Below are 26,844 nucleotides of genomic sequence, written 5' to 3' on the forward strand. Positions count from 1 at the left end.
CATCAGTCCCTTCCGACTCTTCCTGCCTCCTCTTCTGCATAGTGCGCTGGACAGTGAGAGGAGTGGTTTGATGAAGACATCCCACTGAGGACTTCATGTTTCCAAATTTCTCAGACTCTGCATTTTTTTCTAGTTGTAGACCTCTGTTTTACTTCCCATCTATTGTAAGAGGAAGCTTCTTTGATTATGGCTGAGCAAAGATCTGAACTATAAGTATAGCAAAATGTCCTAAAGTGTCATTTCAGTGCTGAGAAAGGGAAGTGGACATGGGCTCCCACTTCTAACCATGAAACTATCCATAATTGACACCTGCTTGCAAAAAAAATTAGTCTCCCCATTGATGTCTCTTTAAGTATGTTAACTGAAGAGACCCACAGATCACAGGGTGCTCCCCTCTGGACCCAGGAATAGGCATAGCCCACACTCAAACACCAATTTCCAACACAAAGTAATCCAAGGTGGTTGAATCTGAATCTGGAAGGAACAGAAGCAAATAGCTTTTCAGGTCTTAATTTTGAGAGGGAAAAATGGGCAGTCAGTATCAGAATGAGCTAGGATGGGTTGGTAAGTTCTGATTGGACATGTTAATTGAGGTAGCCAAATGGGAATTTTTGGTTGCTGGTTGATGTTTTGATAATTGGATCTTCGTGATCAGCTTCAGGGATGAGTCAGGCATAAGAACGTGGCCAAATAGATTATGGAGGCTAGCATTAGGAATGTTACCTACTGGTTTAGCAAAGGAGAGGGAGAGGGCAAGACCTGTTGGTGCCATCTTTGCCACACTTGGGCCTGCTAGAGCTCATCATTAGCCTCACTGATAGGTAGGCCCCATGCTCAGAATTAGATGTCCAACAGAAAACAAATTCAATGCTATTTCTATAGACTTTAACCTCAGATTTCTTTTTTGGAGGCACTTCTTTGTCTTACTGGTCTTTTGCCTTTACAGTGTGGTTTTTAAAATTGTGTCTTTATGGTTTCTGTTTGTGTATGTGCATGGGTTTCTTATGTTTCTTTTCTCTCTCTCTTTCTTTGGCTTATTTTTTTTGTATGTTTTTTTTTCTTTTGGCCAGTTTGTTTGCTTTATAAAAAGAAAGAGAAAGAAAGAATGTGGATTGGGTGGATGACGGTGGTTTGAGTATCTGAAAGAAGTTGGGGTAGAGAAAACTGATCAGAACATATTGAATAAATTTTTTCCCATTAAAAACAAAGAAGAAGGTTGTCAATATATTTCCTTAGAAGTACAGGTAAGAAGGGATAGGGTGTGGCTGACCAGTAGGGCACACAGGCATGCAGACAGCACAGGACTTCAGATGACACTGTTAGTTTCCCAGCTGATAGGAGGTGGGGGGAGCAGAGTGTTCCTTTGTAGTGTACCTGACAGTCAAATGCAAGTCCTTATGCAATCAGGGCTTGGAGTCCCAGGGTTGTGAAATGCTATCTGTGGGACATGCACACGGCTCCAAAGGCTCCGCATGCTGATCTTCAGATGGCAGGGAGTAGCATTGTGAGGAGGTGAGAGTAAACACTCAATTAGATTTTAAAATTGGGTTTCCTTGTGTAGCATGTGATGTATCCTGGAGAATGTTTTACATGCCTTTGATGTGTGCACCACTCTTGTGGGTAGCACTCTATGCATGTCTCTCACAGATCCAATTACTTATGCTCATTGGTAATGTGAAGTGTGTCGGTTTGATTTTACATGTTTGTGAACCAATGTAATTCTGAAGATCAAGACAATATGTATAACATATCATTCAAGTCTAGTGTTGTTGTATATTGTGCTTCTGTCTGTCTGGTTAATCCACATTTAAAAGAAGGTTGTAGAAGACCTCAATTGTTGATGTACATAAATGTATTTCTTCTTCAGGTCTATAAATATGTTTCTTATGTGAAATAAGTTACACACATACCTAATATATATATTATAATAAAATTGTAATGACTTTATCATTATACAATGACCGTAATTTTTCTTTTTTTGTTTTTGTTTTAAGTTCTGTTTTGTCTGATGTGACTAGCCATCATGCTGTTTTTTAGTTTCCATCTCCATGGAATGGCTTTACCATTCCTTTGTTATAGTCTTAAAATGGTTTCTCCCTAAAGATTACATGCTGCTTCCATATCACCTTCATAAAGATACCAAAAATGGGGTTTTCCAGGTGATTGTGTCAGGAAGATTTTCCTCACTAATGGAGTCAGTTTCATTAAAAAGGAAACTACAGAGCATTTCCTTGCCAAATGCTGCCAGGTAGTGGCACTTATGAAAGACAAAGAAAGCCCTGGTCAGGTACTAAATTTTGTGCCATCATCTTAGAAATGTTGTTCTCTAGAACTTCATGACATGAGTGCCTTTTAAGTCAGCGCATCCAGTTTATGGCAATTTGTTACAGTGATGCTGATAGACAACTATCTTCACTGGTAACAAAGTTAAACACAATTACTTTTAAAATTATTTTTACTAGTAATAGTAAAACATTTCCGTGACCTTTGAATAACTGGTCTTACATAATAGAAGGTTTCAAGATATCTGCTGTGTTTTGACACCTACACTTTTATCTTTTAGATTTCAACATTTTGAAAAGGTAAACTTTTTTTTTTAAGCCAGAAGTAATTAAGGGAAGGCTATTTAATATGAGTGAAAAAAGATCACATTGGAATTATTTATATTCATTAGCAATGTTAAATATGAGAGCTTGATTGTTATATGTTTGTGAAATAATACTAATTTGGAGACTGAGACAATATGACTTCAGTTTATTGTGAATCAGAGTTAGATCCAAAGGTACTGAGGAAGATTGGAGAGATTTTGAAAAGTGATGGATAGAAACAGACACTGAAGTGATTGCATCTATTTTATTACCATTAGTTACTGTGCTAGCACACAGCCCATTCTACTTTAAATGCACTGCTTTGCATTTGTGGCAGTGTTCTCTTAGGCTCCAAATTAATTACCATACATCAGCACAAGTTTATACTTATGAGAAGAAGTGAGTTATACAATACTTCAAACATAAAGTGAAACTGTATTAATAATATGCATGCATATTTCTAAACAAAGGTTCATTCATCCACTGAACCAAGAACGTTTTTTTGAGCAAGTGGGATAATCGATGTGACCATCAATGCACATTGTACGTAATGGAGGTGATGTTTTTGCCGGTTTATGTCTAAATTTGCACTTAAATTCAACATAGTCTCCTGATTGGATATAAATCTTTCCAAATTCTCTCCATTTGAGAGTTATATTATGTTTTTCCATAATTTCTTCTGATGTTACACATGCATCTGAAAAAAACACCAAAATATTATTAAATAACTCATACATGTACAGAACTGAGCCATCAAGCATTAATTCTGTATTTGGAAAACCTGCATAAAACCAACATACAGAATTAGGAAATACTGAATTTTAAATGATGTCAAAATAATACATTTAAATGTGAAATCAGATTTCATCATTAAAGTTTCCTAACATCAATGAAAAAAGACACTTGTATTTTAACATTTTCATGGTTGTTTTTATTGATCGATGTATTGGGTAAAGATACAGAATTTTAACTTTGACATGTTTTTGATATTCATATCTAATGTTCAGTGAGATTACCATATTTTAAATTACTGTGATTAGAAAGACAAGTCATAATTGCCCTCATAATATTCATCGTTCAGTCACAAAATGGTAACTATGAATAGTGATTATTGTATCATGTATTTTCCAATTGCTTTTAAAAATTGAGCGCAAAGCTACACAGAGAAACCCTATCTCGAAAAACAAACAAAAAAAATTGAATCTAGTAAGACTAACAAGACTCCTCCAAAGGTCCATTACTTCTCCAGTAATAAACTGTGATGATTATATTCTGTACCCTAATAAAATTTACCTGAAGATTAAAGAACAGAACAAGCCACTAGATTAAATGTAGAGGTCAGGCAGTGGTGGCACACACCTTTAAATCCAACACTAAGTAGACTGAGACAGGAAATGACATGGCTGGACAGAGAAAGGTATGCAAGTCATGAGGAGACAGGAAATAAAATCTTTTAGCTGAAAAAGCTGTTCAGACTGAGGAGTCCTAGAGATAAGAGGTGGCTTGTTCCTTTGCTTCTCTGGTCTTTCAGCATTTACTCCAAAATCTGCTTCTGGGATTTTTATTAAAAGACCATTTAGATTTTGTGTTACATCTGGCATACAATTTATGGAGCACGAATTCAGGAAAAAGAGAACGGAACCTCAAAGGAACAGCTGGTCGACCTCATAACCGTGAGAGGACCAAGAGAGCACCAGGAGAGCGAGATGGACATGATGGAAAGTCGGATACCCAGCATCCTCCCTGCCAAGGATCCCGAGACCAGTAGCCCGGGATGGGAGGGTATGTGGGAAAAGGCAACCAAAACAAAAAAACAAAAACACAAAACTCTATAAGCAACTGGGCACCCACGAGCAGGGAAACCGGGACCACAGGCTCACTGCCAGGGAACGGGGCTCATGCTTGTAGTCCCCTGTTCAGGCCCTAGCTACAGGAGGCTAGAATTTCTACCCCACCTAAGCTCAACTGCCTAACCGTCTGGCTAAGTTTTTGTTGCAGCCTGTCTGCAGCAAATTCTCCAGGCCCAGGATCCAAACACGCTGGAATTAGCTGTTATTGCACATACCCCCTTCTCCCCTCTATTGGTGGGTCATAGCTTTCTCTGAGAGCCCTCCTCAGGCTGCTGCCACATCATCATCATCGGGCTGCTGCCACATCATCATCTGAATCATCACAGTCAGCAGATTTGGTGAGTCAATAAAGATTTCTTAAAGGGAGGAATTAGTTAAAGAAAAGTTTTTTCCCACATTAAAAAATGGGAAACATTACTATAATGGAAGACATTTGGTCTGAAAATGGAACAATTAAATCAGAGGATATTTAATGTTAATGGGATTTATGTAATGCCAATTATAGGTATTATTTGTTTGATCATTTTTGTTATAGCATTAAAAAGTTGGTTAATATGAGTGCCAAGATAAAAGTTTTAGAAAAACTTGTTAAAACAGATCATAGATATATTCAGACCCAGCAGAAAAATTTAAATAGAACCAATCTCAACATTGCATTATAACATTACAGAGAAACAACTGAAGGCTTTAAAACAGTCAATGTTAATCTATGCAGTAACATTACAGGAACTACACAGTCATAGATATCCTCAAGGCTGTGTAAGAGCTGACTAGATAAAAGGGTAGATTACTGAATCTACTCAGAAAAAAAGAGGATATAGATAAGACATAGATTATTGAATCTACCTTGAAAAAAAAGAGAGAACTAGAAATAATAGGATGAAAGGGTAGATTATTGAATCTACTCTGAAAAGAAAAAAGGGAGGATATTGGATATGACAAGATAAAAAGATAGATAATTGAATCTACTTTTAAAAAGCAGCTACTAGTTTTAAATATTTTACATTGGATTGGTTTTTGTATAATGTATATAAATTTTGTATATTGATACAAAGTTGAGATTAATTTTGTTAGAACATACTGTACATACATTTCTAATTTATTCAATTTATTCTAATTTATTTATTTCTACTTATTAGGTGACTGTCCAGGCAGCCAGCTGTTTATGTCATTTCTCACATTTTTTGTAAGTCACTTGCTTGCACTTCCTGTTTACTCAGGTAATATTATTTCCTTCTTGTGTTTCTGAAGGATTTGAAGATTAGATAATTATAGTTACAATTTTCCTTGTTAGTTGAAGAGTAGACAGTTATAGTTTTCCTTGTTAACAAATTCAGAAAAAAAACTCACTAGAGAGGTGTAGAGTGTGTAAGTTTAAAAAACATCAAAAGATAGTTTTTGAGTTGGTAATACAAGTTAGAGTAGAAAGTGAATTAGGTACAACACTTTGGACTCACCAAAATAGGATAAAATATGGAGAACTTTCTCTGAATCTGTCAAATGTTAATGGACTAGACATTATTAATATAATTCTTGACTGTATATATTGTATATACTTATTGTACTTATTGAATATAGTTTTTATTATATTAGTTATACCCTTCTTTTATTATTTTAGACAAAAAAGGGGAAATGTGGTGATATATTGTTTACCCTAATAAACTTGCTTAAGGATCAGAGGACAGAGCCAGCCACTAGATTAGACATAGAGGTCAGGCAGTGATGGCACACACTCTTAATCCTAGCACTCAGGAGGCAGAGATCCATATGGATCTCTGTCAGTTCAGAGCTATCCTGGACTACATGAGATTGACTCAGTCAAGAAGAGAAACAGAGCCAGACAGTAGTGGTATACACCTTTAATCCTAGTACTTGGGAGTCATATGTCTTTAATCCCAACACTAGAAAGATTGAGACAGGCAATGACATGGCTGGGTAGAGAAAGGTATATAAGGTATGAGGAGACAGGAACTAAAGTCTTTCAGCAGAGGAAAGCTTTTCAGACTGAGGAGTACTAGAGGTAAGAGGCGGCTTGTTCCTTTGTCTCTCTGATCTTTTAGCATTTACCCCCAATACCTGGTTCCAGGTTTTTTATTAAAAGACCATTTAGCAATTCGTGTTATAATAAACTCCAAATAGACTGACATGGATAAAGGTCATATGAAGGATTTAATTGAACCATTTTGTAAAAAGCAATGGTTTTCAACAGAACATAAAAACTATTAAAGGAAATAAGAAAGGTAATGGAAAAATGAATGAAAACATTTATAGACAAGATAGAGTTGGAAACAGATTGAGACAGAAAAATTTGAAATTTAAAAGCTGTGCAAGTTAAATAAAAATAGGACTGAAAATGTCAATAGCAGAAAAATCCTGATCATTCCAAATGGCAAAGACAATATGTTTATATGATGAAATATTGTTCAGACATCATAGATAATTTTTTATTATGTGAGTGAGAAAATGGCCATGGAGGACATTAAGTGTAATGAGCCAAAGAGAGGAAGATGAGTCTCATGTTTTCTCTTTTACAGTGAAAATTAGAAAGGAAAAGTCCTCCTGATCATGTGACAGTGAGTAGTAGAGTGTGAGTGGCATGAGTGGGAAGGCACAGTGACAGAGTTTGGAGGACATACGTGAAGTTAATCAAACACGGGAAGACAAGTCTTTTGTGTCTTTTCTCACAAAGTGGAAAGAAAAGCTAAAATTCCTCTTGACCGTCTGACAGTGATTAGTAGAATTAGGTGACATGTCTAAAGGAAGGGGAGGGTGTATAAGAGATCCTGGCTTTAGTTACAGCAAAGTGTATACAGGTATGGAAATAGTATGCTGGCGTGCAGTTTTATGGACAACAATACATGTTAATAAAAGCTAAATGATGAATAACATGTAATTTTTCAACTATTTTTATATAAAAAAATAATAATATTGCTTTTTTCAAATGCTGATATTTGGCAATCATGCACTCCATAAAATAGTAATTATAATGTGTGAATGTGTTATTATAAAGAGAAAAATATCTCAGTTATGAAACTGACTTTCCCACTGTCTATGAGAATGAAATACTTACGTAAACACTTTGGTGGGTCTGACCACTCTCCATTTCTACATGTTATATTCTTACTGCCCTCCATTTTATAAAGGGACTGGCACTGATATTCAATTGATGATGATGGTGGGTATTGTGGCAATGGGAAGGAGGTGATGTCTCCATTGTCAATAGGTGGAGGAGGCCCACATTTCCCTGCTGAATTTAAGAACACAGCATTTGAATGTTTCAGAGATCAAATCAAAGTACAGACTTAAACAGAACCAATGAAAGTACAGTGCTAAACACAATATCAAGACTTTAGTGATTTCTGGCTACAGAAATGATTGCTTGAATAAAGTTCAATCATATAAACTGAGAAAATATACTATACTTATTTATGAAGAAACTCTGAGAAGAAAAACATCAAAAGAAGATAAAATTAGTTAAATGAAATTTTACCTTAGGTGAGCAGCACAGAATATATTGATAACTGATATTGTGGCTATGATAGCACCTGGCAAAAGGAACTCCTGAAAGGAAATGTTTTCAACTCTTTGATTTTGGCTCACAATCTGGGGGCACAGTCGTTATGCTCTGGAAGTCATGGTGGTGAGAGCATGAAGCATCTGGTCAGCTGTGTTTGCAGTCAAGAGGCAGAGAAAGAATACTGTTGATAATCAGCTCACTCCCTTCCTGTGAGTCAGAGTTCTCAGCCCATGGAATGATGTTGCCCAGTGTAGCGTGTGTCTTCCCACTGCAGTTAACCCAGTCTAGTTAACCCAGTTTAGTCCACTCAGTCTAGTCAATGCTCACAGACATTCCCAGAAGCCTGTCTAAAGGGTGATTCCTGATGACAACCAGTATCCACCATCGCATGAGATGACAAGTGTTGGTGCAGACTGGAGGAAATCCTTAACGGAGGAAAGAAAGTCTCCCTGTTTAACTAAAAACCAAGGTTACTTCTTTTCCTCTCATTCCCTTTAAATCAATTTCCTTAAATTATACAAGATACAGTTTTTTCCCCTGAGATTGTAAAAATCAGGCACCAATTGCTATTCTTTTGTTTCCTAAAACCAAAGCCCACCACCTCAGCTATTTCTCACACCTATGTATGAATCGTGATGACCTATACTTGTTTATTGTCTATTTCATCAAATTATGGACTAAAACATTAGTTTTAAGGTGTTCTCTCAAACAGCACTGTGGGTGTGTTCACCATACCCAGTTTTATGAACATTATATAAACCAGCTATAGAACACAGATAATTTAAATGGCAAAGAAAACTGTGCGAACATCTTATTTATAACATGGAGCTGAAGATACCTCTCTAGCTATTTTTCATCCTTCACCCTTCCTTCTATATTCTTCCTTCTTTTATCTAATTCTTTTTTTAAGGAAAGAGAGTGAAATCACAGGAGAAATGATCTCTTTGAAGTAGCCGAAAGGTACAACTGAATAGATTAAAACAACTTCATATAGGTATGCATATTTGTTAACATATTTTATTTTTAAATAGGTTTCACTTATTTTATTCATTTTATATAGTACCACATAATTCTATAAAAACAATAGATAAAATGTGTGATTCTGTTATAGGATATACACTAGTTATCGATTCACTTACTATAACAAACAGGTAACTAGCCCAAGTATCTTCCCTGAGCCAGACCAGGCTGAAATACTATAAGAGCCAGAGGAGATGAAGGACACCAGGGGAACAAGGACTTCTAAACACACTTGGATAAATGCACTCATAAAGTCTGTGACATTATGTGTAGAGCATGCACAGGTCTAAGGTAGATGTAGTCCAACCCTGAGAGGGAAGTGGACACAAACCCTGAAGCTATCTGCAATTGATTACAGTGTACAACAGAAAAACATTAGTTTTCTCCAAGGTTGTTTCACTTGGTATACAAACCATGCATAATGACATGTTCCATGCGTAGCACAAAACAAATTCAATGGCGTTCTTGCAGCCTTTTTTAAAAATGAAATTTGCAAGTCCTTTGCATGTAGTGTTACAGTTTGCATGTTGCAAGTCCTTTGTATGTTATGGTTTCCAATTTTGTGTTTATGAGATTTCTCTGTGTGTGGACTTCTGTGTTTCTATGCCTAGATATGTTTCTTTTCATTTTCCCTTGCCTCTTTTTCTTCCATTTGCTTGTTTTGTTTTATTCTATTCCATATTGTTTTTATTTTATCCTATTCATATTTTTAGATGCTGTTTGTTTGAGAGAGAGAGAGAGAGAGAGAGAGAGAGAGAGAGAGAGAGAGAGAGAGAGAGAAGGTGTAGGTTTATGATGAGGGGAGATAGGGAGGATCTTGGAGAAGATAGGGAAAGGGGAATTCGTACATTGTATGGAAATAAAGCTATTGTCAATTAAAATATTTTAAAAGTAATTGCAAGCTGTCTATTTTAATGTTAATTACTTTGATAGGTTTAATGATATCCCCCACCTGAAGCTATATTTTATGCTTCCAGACTGAAGATTATTACTTTATAAGTCAAAGTAACTTTAGAATTGTGATTAAGGATTTTGAGACAGGGGTTATCTTAGATGATCTGCTATGACAATACAATGCAATGGTGGAGGTAGGGATAATGAGGTGGAAATGTTCATATATGACAAACTACTGAGTTCTAAATTGAAGGAGGATATCCCTCACCAAACAAAACAAGTAAAATCTTGCTACTAAAAAGGCAGATGGATAGAAACCCCTCTCAGAGAAAATAAAAACAAAACAAAACAAAACAAAACAGGGAGGCCAGCACTTTGACTTCAGCCCAGAGACACTACCTTGAATCTCTGGTCTTCAAAATCATAAGGGAATGGATTTATACTGTTTTAGTCCTCCAAATCTGTAGTGACTTGTCATGGTAGTCAGATAAAGAAATCCACTCGCACCAGGGAAATGATATACCATTTTGTAAGAGTTCTAATGCTAGAAAAAAAAAATACTTTCTTGTTTTCCTCCTGTGGTGATATTTTATTTGTGCTGAAATGTGGTGATATTTCATTTGTGCTTTAGTAAATAAAGCTTGCCTGGAGATCAGAGGAAAAAGGCCAGCCATTATAAGTAAACAAAGAAGTCAGGCAGTGGTAGCACATGCCCTTGATCCCATCACTTGCAGGCAGGATCTCTATGTGTTCAAGGCATCATTGGAAACAGAGCCAGGTGTGGTGGCACATGCCTTAAATTCCAAAACTAGTTAACCATGGAGGTCTGGAGATATGTACAGACAGACAGGAAGTGACAGGGCTGTGTAGGAAGAGGAAGTGGTGTAGCTGAATGGAGAGAGCAAATGAGATGGCAGAACAGCAAGACATATAGGTGTGGGTAGACAGGAAGTCACAGCATTTGGAAGCTGTAGAGTTGGTGAGGTAAGGTTGGCTGGTGGCTTTCCCTACTTCCCTGATCTCGCTAAGGCTTTCACCTCTATATTTGGCTCTGTGTTTTTTATTTAATAAGAGTATTTAGAAATTCGTTTATATCCTCCAATAAACTTTATCAGCTGATGTTTATAAACATACCCAGTGTAATCAAACCTGGCTGCTGTCTTTTTTGGTAATGGTTGAAAATCATTACATTTAATTTTGTTTTGTTATGTGCAGCACTGTTCTCCAAAATGTGTATGTGTGCACCACCTGCACACATGGCATCCTGAGATGTAAGAAGATGGCACTGGAAAATCCAGAACTGGAGGTACAGAGGGTTGTGAGCTGGCACATGGGTGCAGAAAACCACAGTCCTCTTTAAGAGCACTCAGCATCCTTAAATGCTGGTCCATCCCCAGCCTCTCATTTTCATTTTGAACATATATGGTATTTAAACTGAAAGAACAAAGGCTTTGGAAATTTTGATTTTGCTCTGTTTTGAAACCTTTTTGTCCTCCACATACTTTATGTTCTATCAAAAATAAAAATACAAAAGAAGGAACCCGGTGGTAGTTTTAAGTTTATAATTGCAAGAGTATCTTTTATAACTAGAGGGCCAAAAGTAATGTTAAAACTGATGGAACATTTAAAGATATCTATGCATACTTAGTATTTCCAAAAAGGTCCAAAAGCTCTTCACACATGATACTGTATCTAACAATAAAAACGAGCATTAAAAAAAAAGGATAAAAAGACTAAATGGAGACACTTCATACTAGCCTCTTACTCCAAAGCCTAGAACCAGGTTCTGTGAAATCATCAAAGAGATAGAAACACTACAGGAGAAAGAGACCTGTAATATTACGTGCAAGGGACTGTAGACTACAACACAGTACACTGTAACAGTGCTTTACTGGGTAGTAGACTCTCCACCAGAGGAGAAAGTGTGAATGAGACAGTTACAGAAGCCCCTGTTGGTGAGGATTCCAGTAACCTCTTCACAGATCAAGATAACCAGGCAATGGGGGAAGAGGCATGCTGTCTCAGAGCTCATGTGGGGTAAATTCTTAAAATCTGTACCCTTTGCTCCAGGGAAGACAACTATGAACCATTTGATGATAATAAAATGGAAAATCTAGAAGAAACAAATTCTGATTACTGATGACCCATCACACACTGAAGCACAGACTGTAAAGACGTGTGTGTGGACAAGTGAGACTGAAGGATCACTAAGTCTACCCAAAAGAATGCTGGGTTCAAGTGGAGTGGGTGTTTAATTCTCCTAAAAAGGATTAACATTTCTTTTCAGACTCCTCAGAACTTTGGAGAGGCTGTCATTTGTAGCTACATACAGGCACGTATTTCTGAACATAGACTACATGTTTGCACTGGTGATCACTTTGCTATGTTTGATAAATGTAATTCAAGGTATCGTATTATTTTATGCAACTCACAACACTATTCAAAGAGTTTATTATAATGAAGAGTTACTTGAAAGATATTTGCAGCTAGGAATGGCAATTCTTGTCTGACATCCCAGCATTCTGGAGGCTAAGACAAAATGATCTTCATTGATTTCAAGGACAAGATGGGCTACATAAATGAGTTTCAGGTCATCCTGGGCTTCAACTAATACTCTATATTAGGTTTAACTATAGGAATAGTTTAGGCATGTTTTCATTAGGCTTGCAGAATATAGAATCTTTAAATCAAAATAATATATTCAGTTAGTGGCAAGACACTAACATTCACTTTCAAAGGTACATAATTTACAATGCTGTTAATAATGCCAGGAAATCCTTGCCAATATTGTCATCAATTTAAAATATAATACTTTCATTAGCATTTCCTCAAAGTATTTTGGGATTAAAAATGTGCAAATTACAGTTCATGTTTATAACTCATTTTAGGTCTTTTTTTTTTATCTCTTTAACCATTTCTTGTATTCCTATGAATCATGGTTTTGCAGACAGAAAATGGTTTTGTTTTATCATGAGCATTCTGTCTTCAGAGTGTACTCACATAATATTTCTACTTATGACATCCACTTGAATTAGGCACATAAACCAGTATATTTAGATACCACTTTAGACACAGCTGTGACTCAAATAGAAATGACAAGTGATAAAAGTCAGTAGAAAGACCTGTATTTAACCTGTAACAGTATTGTTGATTTTAAACATCGCAGATCATGTCATGGCAGGATCTGAGAGCACAGTGTTGTACTTACTGGTGGATACACATTTGGGAGGAATGGACCAGCCCTCTTCAGTACACTCGATGGTGTTCTGATTATTTTGAAGGCTGTAGCCTTCATTGCAAACAACTTGTACAATATCACCTTGTAAGTGTGTTTGTCCTGAAGATGTAGAATTACCATTTTCCACAAAAGGAAAGAAACATAGCCCTTCAGAAGAAAAAAAGATTAATTCACAAGATGGGAAAAGTTAATAGAAAGTTAGATTGCATATTTAAACATTTTTAAAAGAAAGACAACTGAAACCAACTATACAAATATTTTCTGAAGCTTGCCAACTTAAGTTGGTCTACGATGTGAATTTTTCCCAGGGATTTCATGTCTCCACTTTGGAAATAGTTTTTCAAATTAAGTATTTTTCCACTTACAAATTTCTCTATATGAAATAGTATTTTTCATATACATGGTTTCTTTTATTTCTGAATGCTTCTTCAAGAAGGGATGACTCTTGCTACCTGCTTCACTGATTTATCTATCCAGTTTCCTATCATTCACTGATAGGAAATAGGGTCAATGTATTATAGATAACAAGTCCAAGGATGTAGTGAATTTTGGAAAATACAAAAGTAAAACATCTTTCCATGGAATATTTGAGAGAAAACATAATTCAAACACAGTGGTTATATGAAATGACTTTTTTTGCACATAAAAAGAATGGATAGAATGCTATTAAGTAGATGTTTGACAATATCTGTTAGTTGTCAAATACATTCATCTTCAGCTTTCAGTTAGTAATTTTCTTTTGTAGATCACATGTTGGTCATATGTTCCACATTGTATTTTCATAAGAAAAATAGCACAAAAAATAAAGACTGCGCCTGCCCCTTCCACAGCCCAATACTGTGACTTTTCAAACCCCATGAGCCCCTCTTACAGGGTTCATGTAAATAAGAAGCATAGTTTTTCTCATTCAGTGTTCATCTAAGGATGGGCATTTACTCACTGAGACACTTTGGTGTTGGTGACCATCCTGCGTCTGTGCACGTTATGCGGGTCCAGAAGGAATTTGTAGGAGACACAAAATTATATTCACAGGAGTAGTAGAAAACATTCCCACTAAGAACAGGGGAAAATGCTTCATATTTCTTTTCATCATGTAGTATCCCATGGCTTATTTTGGGGAAATCACAATATCTCACTTGGAAAAATAAAACAAAAGTAAAGAAGTAAATACTAATCACCACTGAGAATCATCAATTATACATTTTTTATTTGATGATCATTTTTCTTTTCATCTGGCTTCAGTGGATACAGTTTAAGTGCTTTCTGGTATATCATTTGATTATCAAAGAATAGACTGACCTTCAAGTATCCCATAAATAAGAATAAAAATTCCTCTATGAAATCCACTACTGTGTTTAATTAGCCAGCACTCTTGAGTATGTGGATATTTGAGGATGCTATTATTAATAAATATGAAGTTCATAGTTTGGCTTGATATGAATTATAAAGTTTTTGGCAATATTCAGAAAGATACCCCAACAGGACTTTTTAAAAACTGACACAGGATGCTAACACAGATCCCTGACTGCACAGTGAGTAGTGGCTGGATGAGAGGACTCTGCTTTAACATCCTCCCTCATTCCTCACACTGAGGTCATTGATATATCTACCAGGATTTTCTCTGGTGTTTGTCTCAAGGGAGTGGTAAACATGCTGAGTATTTAGTTTAGTATGATATATACAGAAACATAATTTTTATTTTGTTAGTTTTCTCAATAAATGTAGTTTCATTAAAAATAGCAAGGCACAAAGAATCAGAAAGACCAATCCAATAAGATAAAAATGCAACTAAATTCTGGTGACATTAGGTTATCTATCTATCTATCTATCTATCTATCTATCTATCTATCTATCTATCTATCTATCTATCATCTATCTATCTATCTATCTATCTATCTATCTATCTATCTCTCCCAAGAATAATGTGGATAATTGTATGTGTATGTGTGATATATACATATAAAGGCATAAACACATTAAAACAATTAACATGTAAATTGTTAGGTCTTTTTATTGAATTTTACAATTTTCTACATGTATACATTTGTAGACTTCTGCTTTAGGAAAGTTAGTCCACATGAAATTTTATAGAACACAAAAATCATATACTGCTCTTACATGCACATTGCACAGCTTCCCTCATTATCAATTTAATTTTTACCCAGACTACATAGTGTATACTGGGAATTTTGACAATATTTTGTAGTAATATCCTCACAAATAGTGAAACATTTTATTTTTATTTACTGAGAGTTAATTCTCAATGTTACATGACATTTACAATTGTTTTTCTTGTGTTAGTTAGCCTTGTGGAACCTGATGTTGCTAACCTGTTATATTTTATGTTAGGTATTTTTGAAGATATTGATGGTAAAAACTCCGTGTATCCTGGTACTACTTTGTTTCAGATATCCTTTGTCTGTCTCCCAAATGGACAGGACTTTATTTGCATTCACTTATTTGTGTATGTTCTTGTCTTTTCTAAATAACATTACTACTGTCCTCCAACTCTATTCCAAGTGCCTTCAAAACCCTTTCTGCACCACTCACCCAACAGAGATGCTGCTGGCTGTGAACATTTACCTCCCTTGTCTTCTTTTACTGAACCACTACCAAAATGAAAATAATTTTTCTCCCTGTACATTCTGATAGAAATTTACAAATATCTTTAGTGTAGGACACACACACACACACACACACACACACACACACACACACACACACACACACTCTCACACACACTCTCATACACACTCACACTCACACACAAATACATATTTGCCTTGCAATCTATTTGCTTGTTTGTGTTTTGCTCTTTTAATACCACAGTGTGTCCTGCTTGTGGATTAAATTTCCTTGGCAGTTTTCTTGGTGCTTAATGAAGCTTGATACATAATAAGTATTTCGCTGCTAAAACAATGTAAGGTTTTCTGCTCATGTAAAAACATGACTTTAGTGTGTTGACTTTGCTGTTTGGTCAATATGTGGACAGGTAACAAAACAAAATGCAGTTCACACAGGTATTTGGCTTCAGGCAGCTTGGGATGGAGAGTCACTGACTCTTCCCCAGGAGGCTTGATTCTCCTTCTCCTTCCTTTTCTGGATTATCCTAAGTCCTTATATCATCCACACAATTGGCATTTTCCTTCCTCTTCTTTCCCCTTCTTATAAATTCCTTCTTAACATTGTCTCTCAATGAGGTTTAAAGATGTAGATGATCAATGATGGTCTTTGAACATCTGCCCTTCACTTCAGGCTTACCAGGTGTGCTGTACTGTCTGGAAAATTTTATGTGAGATCCGTATCTTCTGCTTTGACTAACATCGCTCACCAAGAATACAATAAGCCAAAGTAAAATAATAAATTGAAAGAGATGGATTGTTAGGTAGATTATATACATATCTATATCTACATATCTCATATATGTCTCTCTAGATCTTATATATGATACACAGAAAAAAAATGTCTGGTAGAAATATGTCAAATTGGCTGTCCAGAATAACCTGAAGAAAGAGATGAGGCAAGCTTTTTTTTTTTTTTTTTCTTATGGCAGCCAAGTGTCTTTCCAAAAAACACAGCCATGAGGATTCCAGTTAAAAAACAAATGTCACAGAGAGGTAACATCATGAAATTGGGTTGCAGATTTCCCACAGAAACTGAGTAAGCATTTTAAGGTAACCTGCTGGACTTCCCCACCTGGATTCCCAGGAAGAGTAAAGAAAACAACAGAAAGATCAGCCATGGGGTGGGCAGTTGGAAACTCCAGCTTACTGTTTCAACTTTTCCAATTTCTGTGGGAAGTTCTGAGCACCTGATTTGATCATGTTACTATTTTTTCTTACTTAGAAGCATCATCCAAGAGGGCTCTCAGAGGGGAAGTCCCCAGATGGCTGCCATAAATTAGCTAACCTAGAGAATTAATGTTGGACATCTTAAGGGCCTGAAATAGTATTTTTTTCTGTCTGTCTTTCTGTCTGCTGATCTTTCATTCATTTGTCAACCTCTTACTTGCTACTTATTCTTTGACTTGCTTCATTTTTAGTAAACGTATTCATCCAAAATCAAAGGTGTGACTATTCTAGGTCATTATCCAGACTCTACAGAATAGCAGACACACACTATTTACTAATAAAATAGTATGAACTGAGCTAGCTGCATTTAGGGACACACACACACACACACACACACACACACACACACACACACACACGTATGCAATAACAACTAGTCATAAAAGAGGCCAGGAGTTTGAGAACAAAGAGGTGTATATGGGATGGTTTGTAGGTAGGGAAGGGAAGGAAGAAATATATTATAAACCTAAAATTTTTTAATGTAAAAAAAATAATGAAAGCAAAATTTTCTGCCATTTGGCAGGATGGAATTTTTCTCTTATTGGGGGGCTGCTCTCTAAGGATTACCACTAAAAGTGAAATGTGGTAACAAAATAAAATGAGTTTAAATCTGTGAAATAATGTTATAAAATTTGTAAGGATGGATCTTAAAAATAATTATCCTGGTACCAGGTTTCTCCCTAACTCCATACTAGCCTCCTCTGTCAAGATGTCACTTTCATTGCTCTCCCTTTCCATCTCTCCCCCAACTCAACCATCCTGATCCCTCATGCTCCCATCCCCTTCCCCTCCCCACTCCTCCCCGCTCCCCGTTTACTCAGGAGCTTTGTACTATTTCCCTTTCCTAGGGCAATCCATGTGTCTGTCTCTTAGAGTCCTTCTTGTTACCTAGTTTCTCTAGGGCTATGGATTGTAGCCTGGTTATCCTTTTCTTTATATCTACTGTCCACTTAATGAGTGATTACACACCATGTTTTTCTTTCTGTGTCTGGGTTACTTCACTCAAGATGACTTTTTCTAGTTCCATGATCCCAGCTAAGACTCCTAACAAATAGTGGAGAGAGTGCCTGAACTGGCCTTCTCCTGCAATCAGATCGGTGACTATCCTAATTCTCATCATAGAGCCTTCATCCAGTAAATGAGGGAAGCAGATGCAGAGATCCACAGGCAAGCATTGGGCCAACCTTCGGGAGTCCTGTTGAAGAGAAGCAGAGGAATTGTACTAGCCAGGGGGATCAAGATCATGATGGAGAAACCTAGAGACAGCTGAGCTGAGCTCCTAGGAGCTCACCAACTCTAGACCTATGACTAGGGAGCCTGAATGGGACTGACCTAGGCCCTCTACATGTGGGTGACAGTTGTGTAGCTTGGTCTGTTTGTGGGTCCCCTAGCAGTGGGACCAGAATCAGTTCCTGGCACAGGAGCTGGCTTTTTTTTTTTTGAACATGTTCTCTGTGGTGGGATGCCTTGCTCAGCCTTCATGCAGTGGGGAGGAACTTAGTCCTGCCTCAACTTAGTATAGGATGTGTTGTTGACTCCAATGGGAGGCCTTACCCTTTCCAAGGAGTGGATGAGGGGTGGAGAAAGGAGGTGAGAGAAGAGAACAGGAGGAGAGGTGGGAGGGGAAATGTGGTTGGTATGTAAAATAAATAAATAAAATTTAATATTAAAATAACTAATCTGTTCCCATCCTTTTAACTTATGTGAGAAATGAAGAACTATGTAAACTAGCTTTAATCATATGTAAAGATTAGCAAAACGCAAATAGTAGAAAAAAATCTTTCTGAAGCCAGAGTCGAGCACATTGACTAAATTTCAGAATCCAACTCCATCTTTAAGGCATCATTGGTGGTTCTGTGGATGTGGTGGAGTTGTGGAACCCTGGGGGATCCTCTTCAGACACAATCTTTTTTTTTTTTTTTTTTTTTTTTTTTTGGTTTTTTTTGAGACAGGGTTTCTCTGTGTAGCTTTGCGCCTTTCCTGGAACTCACTTGGTAGCCCAGGCTGGCCTCGAACTCACAGAGATCCGCCTGGCTCTGCCTCCCGAGTGCTGGGATTAAAGGCGTGCGCCACCAACGCCCGGCCAGACACAATCTTAATATGGAAGTATTATAATCTCCTTCTACTCTCTACATTCACTGGAAAGATCAGAAAAGAGCCAAGTGTTGGCATTTTGGTGGTTTACAAAACAAAAAACAAAACAAAACAAAAAACAGTGGTCTTCTTTGTCTTATTAAAGACATTTCCATTAGGTGAATGATAATTTGATTGTTTGACCTCGAAAACGTGACTCATTTTAATGACTATGAAGTTAAAATATTCAATCTGTGAAGATGAAATCAACCTCACAGAGATCCTGAGATGTTCAGAGTCTGTGGGAACTTTGTCCCGGTCAGTGGCTTTGTTTAAGTTGAATTTTATTTTGAAAAGTATTTATGCATTTAAAAATAATTTTTTTTCATTTTCTCCAAATCATACTTAGAGGCTAATCACACTTTGAAGTTTAGAAAACAAAGAAAAATCTTTTTATTCAATTTTCCTAAAGAAAGAAATCTACGGGAGTCTGCTTAAGGAGTATTAGGGAAATTTATTAGGATATAAATTGAGGAAATACACTCATGAATACAGAACCAAGTAGACAGCTGAAGTTGTCCTCTGATTTGACTGGAAGCAAATCCACCTGCCAGTTTGATCACACTGATTACACCAGGAAGCAGGAAGCAGGGAGAAGGGAGAAGGGGCCTCAAGACCCCTCTCCCTTTCCTTTTAAGAAGTCACCTACAATGGCAAGAAGCACTGCTTCCTTTGGGTCGTAGAACCCAAGGTGGAGAAAATACCACTACATTTTCCTTTTAAATGTTTATCGGAACTATATCTACAAATCGATTAGTTTTTATCATTCAATATGTTTCCTATTTTTCACTTAAAATATTTTATAGTTTATTATCTATTTCCAATGTTTTTAAATAAAATTTAAAATAAATGAAGATATTCTCATACACATGCAGCGGATAAATACATTTGATTAGGAAGTACCTGTTTCAAATCTGTTTCCACTTACCTTCACCTTTGGCAGTAGAAAGCCATAAGGTTAGAAACAGTTTGGCTAAGAGCAACATTCTAGACCACCCCATCTTCTAAAACCTAAAGCTCTCCAGCAGTGGTGGTGCTCCTGGGAATCCTGTCATTAAAGGTACTGTGGGTGACTTTGAAATTCAGTGCACTACTGGCAGCTAGTTTGGTAAATATCAAAGGTCACAAGAGAGGGGCAAAACAAACAATGTTCAATTAGTGTTTTCATATTAGTACTCTAAGTTAATCATTTTACACTTATTAAGCAATAAAATGGCATTCAATTTCTTTTTGCTAGTCTCCTAGGCAATCAAACTGAAGTATTCAGAAAGGAAGGTGAGAGATTATGTTTCATTTTGCCTTTGTATAGGTATCATAGCTGAATAGGACTGTGGATTGATTCTCTTTCTTGGAAGCTTGTCTGACAACTTCTGGTACCACGAATGCTAGTCCTCAGTGAGGAAGCTTTCAGGAAAGCTCTATCTCTGGGTCCTTCAGACTCTGTGGTGAAGTACATGGAGTCTTCCATCAGCAGTAGAGACTTATCTTCTACCTGTTGGGAACAACCAACTGTAATTAACAGTAGTCTGTAATGTTTTGGAGTCCAACAACTGAGAAGAGTGTTTCTCTTGCCTAATATTAGTGTTTCTTAGATAGTCATTGTCAACATAGTAGAGAAAATTTTATTTAATATGTACATTTATACATGAATTATATGAATTATAGAACACTTATATGATTATAGTTTTAAGAAGTGGGTACTTAATTGTATTTTTCCTTATGACTTTCTCATATATTCTTATTTTAATCTCCCTCTTGTAATTATGTCTTTCAGCTCTATGTTACTAGGAGCTCTACTTTTTTTGACATTTTTTCCATCAGATCATCTGTATCCTGCTTTTCATCTTTCCATTGCTCACCCACCTTACTTCTCTGGCAATGGTCTGTATTTACTTTACTGGATTCTGCAATTACTCTAGGATATGAAGATTTGAAGGTAGGAGTCTCTGACAAGAGAGAATTTGTGACATTTGTCTTTCTGGGTTTGGCTTACATCATTCAATATGATCTTTTCTAGTTTGCCATTTATTGAAAAGTTTATGATTTCAATTTTCTTCACAGCTGAACAGTATTCTATAGTGTACATGTAAGTAATTTTCATGATCCATTCATCAGTTGAAGTACCTCTAGGTTGCTTCCATTCACTAACTATTAAAAATCTATCAGTAATGAACATAGCTGAACAAATATATGTGAGACAGTGTGTCAGGACATTTTGCCATAAGCCATGTCATAGTATGGCTGGGTCACTCAGTGAATTTGTTGAGAATTCTCCCCATTGACTTCCACTATAGTTGCAAAAGGTTTCACTTTTTCTCACACCCCTCCAGGATTTGTTGCCATTTTGTTGTTGTTGTTCGTGGTGGTGGTGGTCTTTGATATTCTGATGGAGTAAGATGAAACCTCAAACCTGTTTGGAGTCACATTTTCTTAATTGCTAGCGTTCACGAACTTTTTTTGAGATATTTTTTAGCCATTGCTTTTTCTTCTTTTGAGAACACTGTGATGATCACAGGCCTGTTTTTGAAAGCGTCATTTGGCTTTGTTTGTTTGATTCTTTTGTCTTTTGAGTTCTTTATATATTCAGGATATATATATATATATATATATATATATATATATATATACATATATATATATATATATATATACACATATACATATATCCGGAGGTTTTCGGTGTCCTGCCTAGCCCTGTGGTCAGGATGAATCTCTCCCAACCATGGTCCTACAGCTGCTTATAAAATAAAATTACTCAGAGGCTTATATCAACTACAAACTGTTTTGTCTATGGCTCAGGCTCATTATTAACTAGCTCTTACAAAGTAACTCAACCCATTTCTATTAATCTATGTATCTCCACATGTTCTGTGGCTTTACCTGTGTCCCATTACATCTTGCTTCCTAGGCAGGGTATCAGCATCACCTCTGACTCCACCTTTCATCTCCTCATATCTTTGCTTGGATTTCCTGCCTGGCCGTATTCCACCTTGCCATAGGCCATAGCAGCTTCTTTATTAATCAATGGTAGCAACACATATTGAGAGCTTACAGAAAGATCATCCCATCACAATTATATGTATTAATGTACATAATACAGATATCGAGCTGTAGGCCTTGTGTACATCCTGCTTCACAAAGGAATCTGTCAGATATGCTAAGCCTGTAGGCTGAAGATGATGCCCCAACCCAATGTTGCAGAGAAACCTCTGGTGACTGTCCAGACATCTGGCTGTTTCTATCATAACTCACAATTTTTGGAAGTCCTCTTGTTTGCTGTAGATTGCCTTTATTATGTTAGTGTTCAACTGTTGTTTGAGTGTGTGGCTTTGATATCAAAATTATAGTGGCTTCATAAGAAGAATTTGGAAATTTTTTTTATTTCTATTCTGAGGGATAATTGAGGAATATTGATGTTATCTGTTTTTGAAAGTCTGGTACAATTCCATTCTCAATCATCTGGCCCAGACTTTTCTTGGGCAGCATGAACTTTTTATTACTATTTATGTTCTGTTAGGTATTATAGAGCTATTTAAATGGATTATTCATGTTGATTTAACTTTGGTAGGTCAGATAAATGAAAAAATTCATCCATTTCTTTAAGTTTCTTTTTTAAAATTTAGTTTTATGGAATACAATCTTTTAAAGTATGTCCTCATGGTTCTGTGAATTTCCTTGGTATCTGTTGTATTTTTTTGCTTTATCTCCTGTTTTATTAACTTGAATATTCTCTCTCCATCTTTTGATTAATTAGGTGAATGATTTGTCAAACTTTCTTGTTTGTCCCAGTTTTCAGTTTCCATTAGTTTATGTATTTTCTGTTGATATCAGGTTTTAATCCATAGTAGTCATGTAAGATGTACGTTGTTATTTCAATTTTTCTATGTCTTTTAAGACATGCTTTGTATCCTAATATGCTGTCTATTTGAAATAACAGTTCATGTGCTGCTGAGAAGAAAGTATATTCTTCAATGTTCAAATAGAATGTTTTGTAGATGTTACAGAACGCTGATTATTCTGTTTTGTTTTGTCTGGATGACCCTTTTGTTGGGAAAGTAGGATATTGAAGTGAGCATCTCTCATTATGTTAGGTTCAATCTGTGGTTTTAGCTGTAGTAGTGTTTATTTTATGAAGTTGAGTGTCCTTGTCTTTAGAATTGTAATAGCCTCTTGTTGGATTTTCCCATTGAAGACAATGTAGCTTCCTTTCCTATTCTGATTATGCTTGGTTTGAAGTCTATTTGTCAGGTATTAAAGTGGGCTTGCTTCTTAGGTCTATTTGCTTGGGAAATCTTTTTCTACCCTTTTACCTGAGGTGATATCTATCCTTGATATTAAGGTGTGTTTCTTGGATGCAGCAGAAGGATGGATCATGTTTTCACATCCACTTTGTAGTTTGTGTCATCTTATTGGGAAATTGAGAGCATATTGATGTTAAAAGTTGTCAAAGAAGCAGCATTTATTGATTCCCATTATTTTTGTTATAGTGTGGATTTTTTTCACCTATTTTGATTTTATTCTCTTAGATTATTTATTCCTTGTGTTTTCTGTGGTGTAGTTAGCCTCTTCAGGAATAAATTTTTCATCTAGAAACTTTGATACAGCTGTATCTGCATATAAATAATACTTGAATTTTGTTTCACCATAGAATGATTTTCTTTCTCCATTTATGGTGATTGAAAGTTTTGCTGGGTATAGAAGTCTTCATTGGTATCTATGGTCTTTTGTAGTTTTTGTATAATGTCTGTTCAGGCCCTTCTGGCTTTTAGAGTCTCCATTAATAAATCAGGGGTTATTCAAATGGTTCTGCCTTTATTATGTTGTTTGTTCTTTTTCCTGTCAGCTTTTAATATTCTTTGTTGGTTCTATACCTTTAATGTTGTCATCATTTCCTGTCATGGGGGATTTATTTTCTGTACCAGTCTATTTGATATTCTGTATGCTTTTGTAGCTTAATAGGTATCTTCAACATCAGGTTAGGGTTTTTTTCTTTCTGATATGGTTAAAATATTCTCTGTGTCTTTACCTGTTTTTCCCCTCCCTCTGTTTCTATTATTTGTAGATATGGTCTTTTCACAATACCCCAGATTTCATGGTTGATTTGTCCTGTTTTTTTTTTTAAAGATTTAAAGATTTAACATTTTCTTTAACTGAGGTATCCATTTCTTCTGTCTTGTTTTCAATGCCTGATATTCTCTCTTTTATCCTTTGTACTCTGTTAATGAAGCTTACCTCTGAGGTTTTGTTTTTCACTTCCTAAAATTCTCATTTTTAGTTTTACCTTGGTTTGAGTTTTCTTTAGTGATTTTTTAGCTTTCATATCTTGAACTGTTTTCATCATTTCATTCCACTGTTTGTTTGTGCTTTCACAGACTTCACTAAGGGATTAATTCCTGTCCTCCTTAAGGTCCCTGAACATATTCATAATAGCTAATTTGAAGTTTCTGTCTTGTGCTTCAGCTTTATTACATTTCTCAGGGCACCTGTAGTCATGTTTCTGGCTTCTGGTGGAGACACTGTCTTGGGTGTTAATTATTGTCTTTTGTGCTGGTGTCAAGGCATCTGGATTTGGGTTAGTTGTTATTTTAGGTGCTAGTATTGTGTCTTGTCTAGTGTGGATGTTACATTCTTTCTGTTACCTTCTCTAGAACTTAGGAACATGTGGAGGCTTGTCTTACTTGGTAGGCCTTCCCTTATAGGTGTGGTCACTGGATTTCCAGGGAGAAAGTGATTCTGAGTAATCAGCACTGACAGGGAGGAATAATGATGTTAGTAGGGAGAAGGGCTGAACGTGTCCACTATAGGAGGAAAGATGATTCTTTCATGAAGTTCAGTGGGGTCTCTAGAGAGCAGAGTCAGAAAGGGAGGACAGGTTCATGAAAGTGGTCTCCTACAGGGCTGCAGATGAGATTCTAGGTCCTATTATGCTATCACATTGACTAGTCTGCATCTATTGATTGAAGAATTGAGACCACTAATATTGTGAGTATTATTGAGCAGTGTTTATTGATTCCTATTCTTTATTTGTGGTGGTGGGAGACTCCCCCTATTTTTTATTTACTGTTCAGGAATTATTCATCCTTTGTACTTATTGGTGTAGTTAACCTCCTCAGACTGAATTTTTCCTTCTAGTTGGTCCTGTAGAACTGGGCTAGTGGACAGTAATTGTATATATTGGTACAATGTTCCATGTAATGAAAATATTTTACAGCTGTCAACTATTCTTTATTTGTTCAGTACATTTATTATCTTGACTTATATAAAACGTGGGACGTCTTTTCTGGTCTTGTCTGTTTGTTGTTCTTCATGCCTCCTCAGCTGAATATGAATGTCTTTCCTTATATTTGGGCAATTTTCTTCTGTTTTTGGTTGAAAATATTTTATGACTTTGATCTGGATTTCTACTGTTGTGTCTTTGCTGAAGAGGCTATGTCTTTTCACAGAATCCCAGAGTTTTTTAATTTTGTTAACATAGTATTTTTATTGATTATTTGGGAGTTTTACATCATGCATCCCAATCCCATTCACTTCCCAGTCTCCCATGTATGCCCTTCCAGGACCACTACCCCCCGACCCCAACCCCACAAAGAAGAAGAAGAAGGAGAAGGAGGAGGAGGAGGAGGAGGAGGAGGAGGAGGAGGAGGAGGAGGAGGAGGAGAAGAAGAAGAAGAAGAAGAAGAAGAAGAAGAAGAAGAAGAAGAAGAAGAAGAAGAAGAAGAAGAAGAAGAAGAAATGAATAGAAAAAAAGCAAGTCCAATTTGTGATAAATAATGTCCTTCTAACCTCATGGCTTACTACTTTCTAAGGGCAACCTAAGTGCAATCAGATTTGAATATTTAGTTGTTTGTCAAATGCATTTATCTGTTATGTATATATAAGGCTATTTAAATGAAAATATAGATAACAGTTTGAATAAGTGATGAAAAGAGAATCTATTTATGAAAATATTTCCTAACAAGAAATTAAAGAATAAAATTAAATGGTGTTATCTCTGTTCTGTGTTTTATGTTCACATGTGAACTCCTAGAGCAGATGGTACAGGTGGTTTTAAGCTGCCTTATGTAAGTACCATGAAGGAAAACTGATCCTCTGGTAGAGAAATGTATGCTTTTAACTGAAGACTCATCTCTCTAGCCCCAATATTGAGTTCATTTTCATTTTGTGATCTATTTTGCTTTTGTAAGGAAGATTAATATGGGAGTACTAATTTTGGAGGAGACATAACATCTTTATTTTTCATGTATGTATTTTTTCAATGGGACCTGGGCATCTGGAGGCAGGTCCATGGTTGTAACTTTTGGTACATTCATCGAGTGGGCATTTGGATCTGCATTTACTTTAACCTCAACTTGGCAGGCATTAGATCAAGTAGGTGGTGAGTCAAGTTCAATCTTGGGGCTACTCAGCGTTGATGTGCAATTGTGGTATCAGAAGTCTGAGCTTGGTGTGGGCAAGGTAAATCTTCTCACCACATAAATGAAGCCTCTGCAGAGCAAGAAGGTTGTCACTGGAACCCTGCCTGGCTTGAACCTGTACAGACACCGTGCACAGTGCCACAATCTCTTCTGGTTCTTGTGCACACCATTCCTGTTGTGTCTGGGGGACATCATTTCCTTGGCGACATACACTCCCTCTGGTTCTTATAACATTTATACCTCCTCTTCTGCATAGCTTTCTGAGCCCTGAGGGTTCGGGAAGACATCCTATTTAGGACTGAGTGTTCAAAAACTCTCATACTTTGCATTGTCCAGTT

At 36.4% G+C, this 26,844-nt stretch overlaps 1 protein-coding gene and 1 long non-coding RNA gene across 4 annotated transcripts; one reads left to right on the plus strand and one right to left on the minus strand.

Moving 5' to 3' along the window:
- Positions 1-2,739: 2,739 nt before the first annotated feature.
- Positions 2,740-20,178, minus strand: LOC102903317 (complement factor H-related protein 2). 3 transcript variants are annotated; one of them, XM_016000952.3, is made up of 5 exons: positions 20,020-20,178; positions 14,048-14,242; positions 13,078-13,254; positions 7,509-7,682; positions 2,740-3,285 (listed from the first exon to the last, which is right to left on the minus strand). In XM_016000952.3, exons 1-5 carry the CDS (start codon positions 20,090-20,092, stop codon positions 3,065-3,067), a joined length of 840 nt encoding a protein of 279 aa, XP_015856438.1. In that variant the 5' UTR covers positions 20,093-20,178; the 3' UTR covers positions 2,740-3,064. The 3 variants fall into 3 exon arrangements, with proteins under 3 accessions (XP_015856438.1, XP_006982467.1, XP_076403687.1); XM_006982405.4 differs by having other exon boundaries at positions 7,509-7,685; XM_076547572.1 differs by lacking the exon at positions 14,048-14,242 and having other exon boundaries at positions 7,509-7,685; positions 20,020-20,161.
- On the plus strand, positions 20,142-26,083 carry LOC121821280 (uncharacterized). The gene is made up of 3 exons (XR_006062002.2): positions 20,142-20,366; positions 20,866-21,027; positions 25,649-26,083. It is a non-coding gene; the product is annotated as an uncharacterized LOC121821280 (long non-coding RNA).
- The last annotated feature ends 761 nt before the right edge of the window (positions 26,084-26,844 follow it).

Source organism: Peromyscus maniculatus, chromosome 11 (assembly GCF_049852395.1).
Source record: "Peromyscus maniculatus bairdii isolate BWxNUB_F1_BW_parent chromosome 11, HU_Pman_BW_mat_3.1, whole genome shotgun sequence".
Lineage (NCBI taxonomy): Eukaryota > Metazoa > Chordata > Mammalia > Rodentia > Cricetidae > Peromyscus > Peromyscus maniculatus.

What these genes read in the sequence shown, in the direction of transcription:
- LOC102903317 (XM_006982405.4), bottom strand. Translation starts at nt 20,092, where the DNA reads ATGGGGTGGTCTAGAATGTTGCTCTTAGCCAAACTGTTTCTAACCTTA. An exon ending in TTCTACTGCCAAAGGTGAAG is followed by an intron (nt 14,243 to 20,019) that starts GTAAGTGGAAAC and finishes TATTTTTCCAAG; the next exon opens with TGAGATATTGTGATTTCCCC. An exon ending in ACCAACACCAAAGTGTCTCA is followed by an intron (nt 13,255 to 14,047) that starts GTGAGTAAATGC and finishes TTTCTTCTGAAG; the next exon opens with GGCTATGTTTCTTTCCTTTT.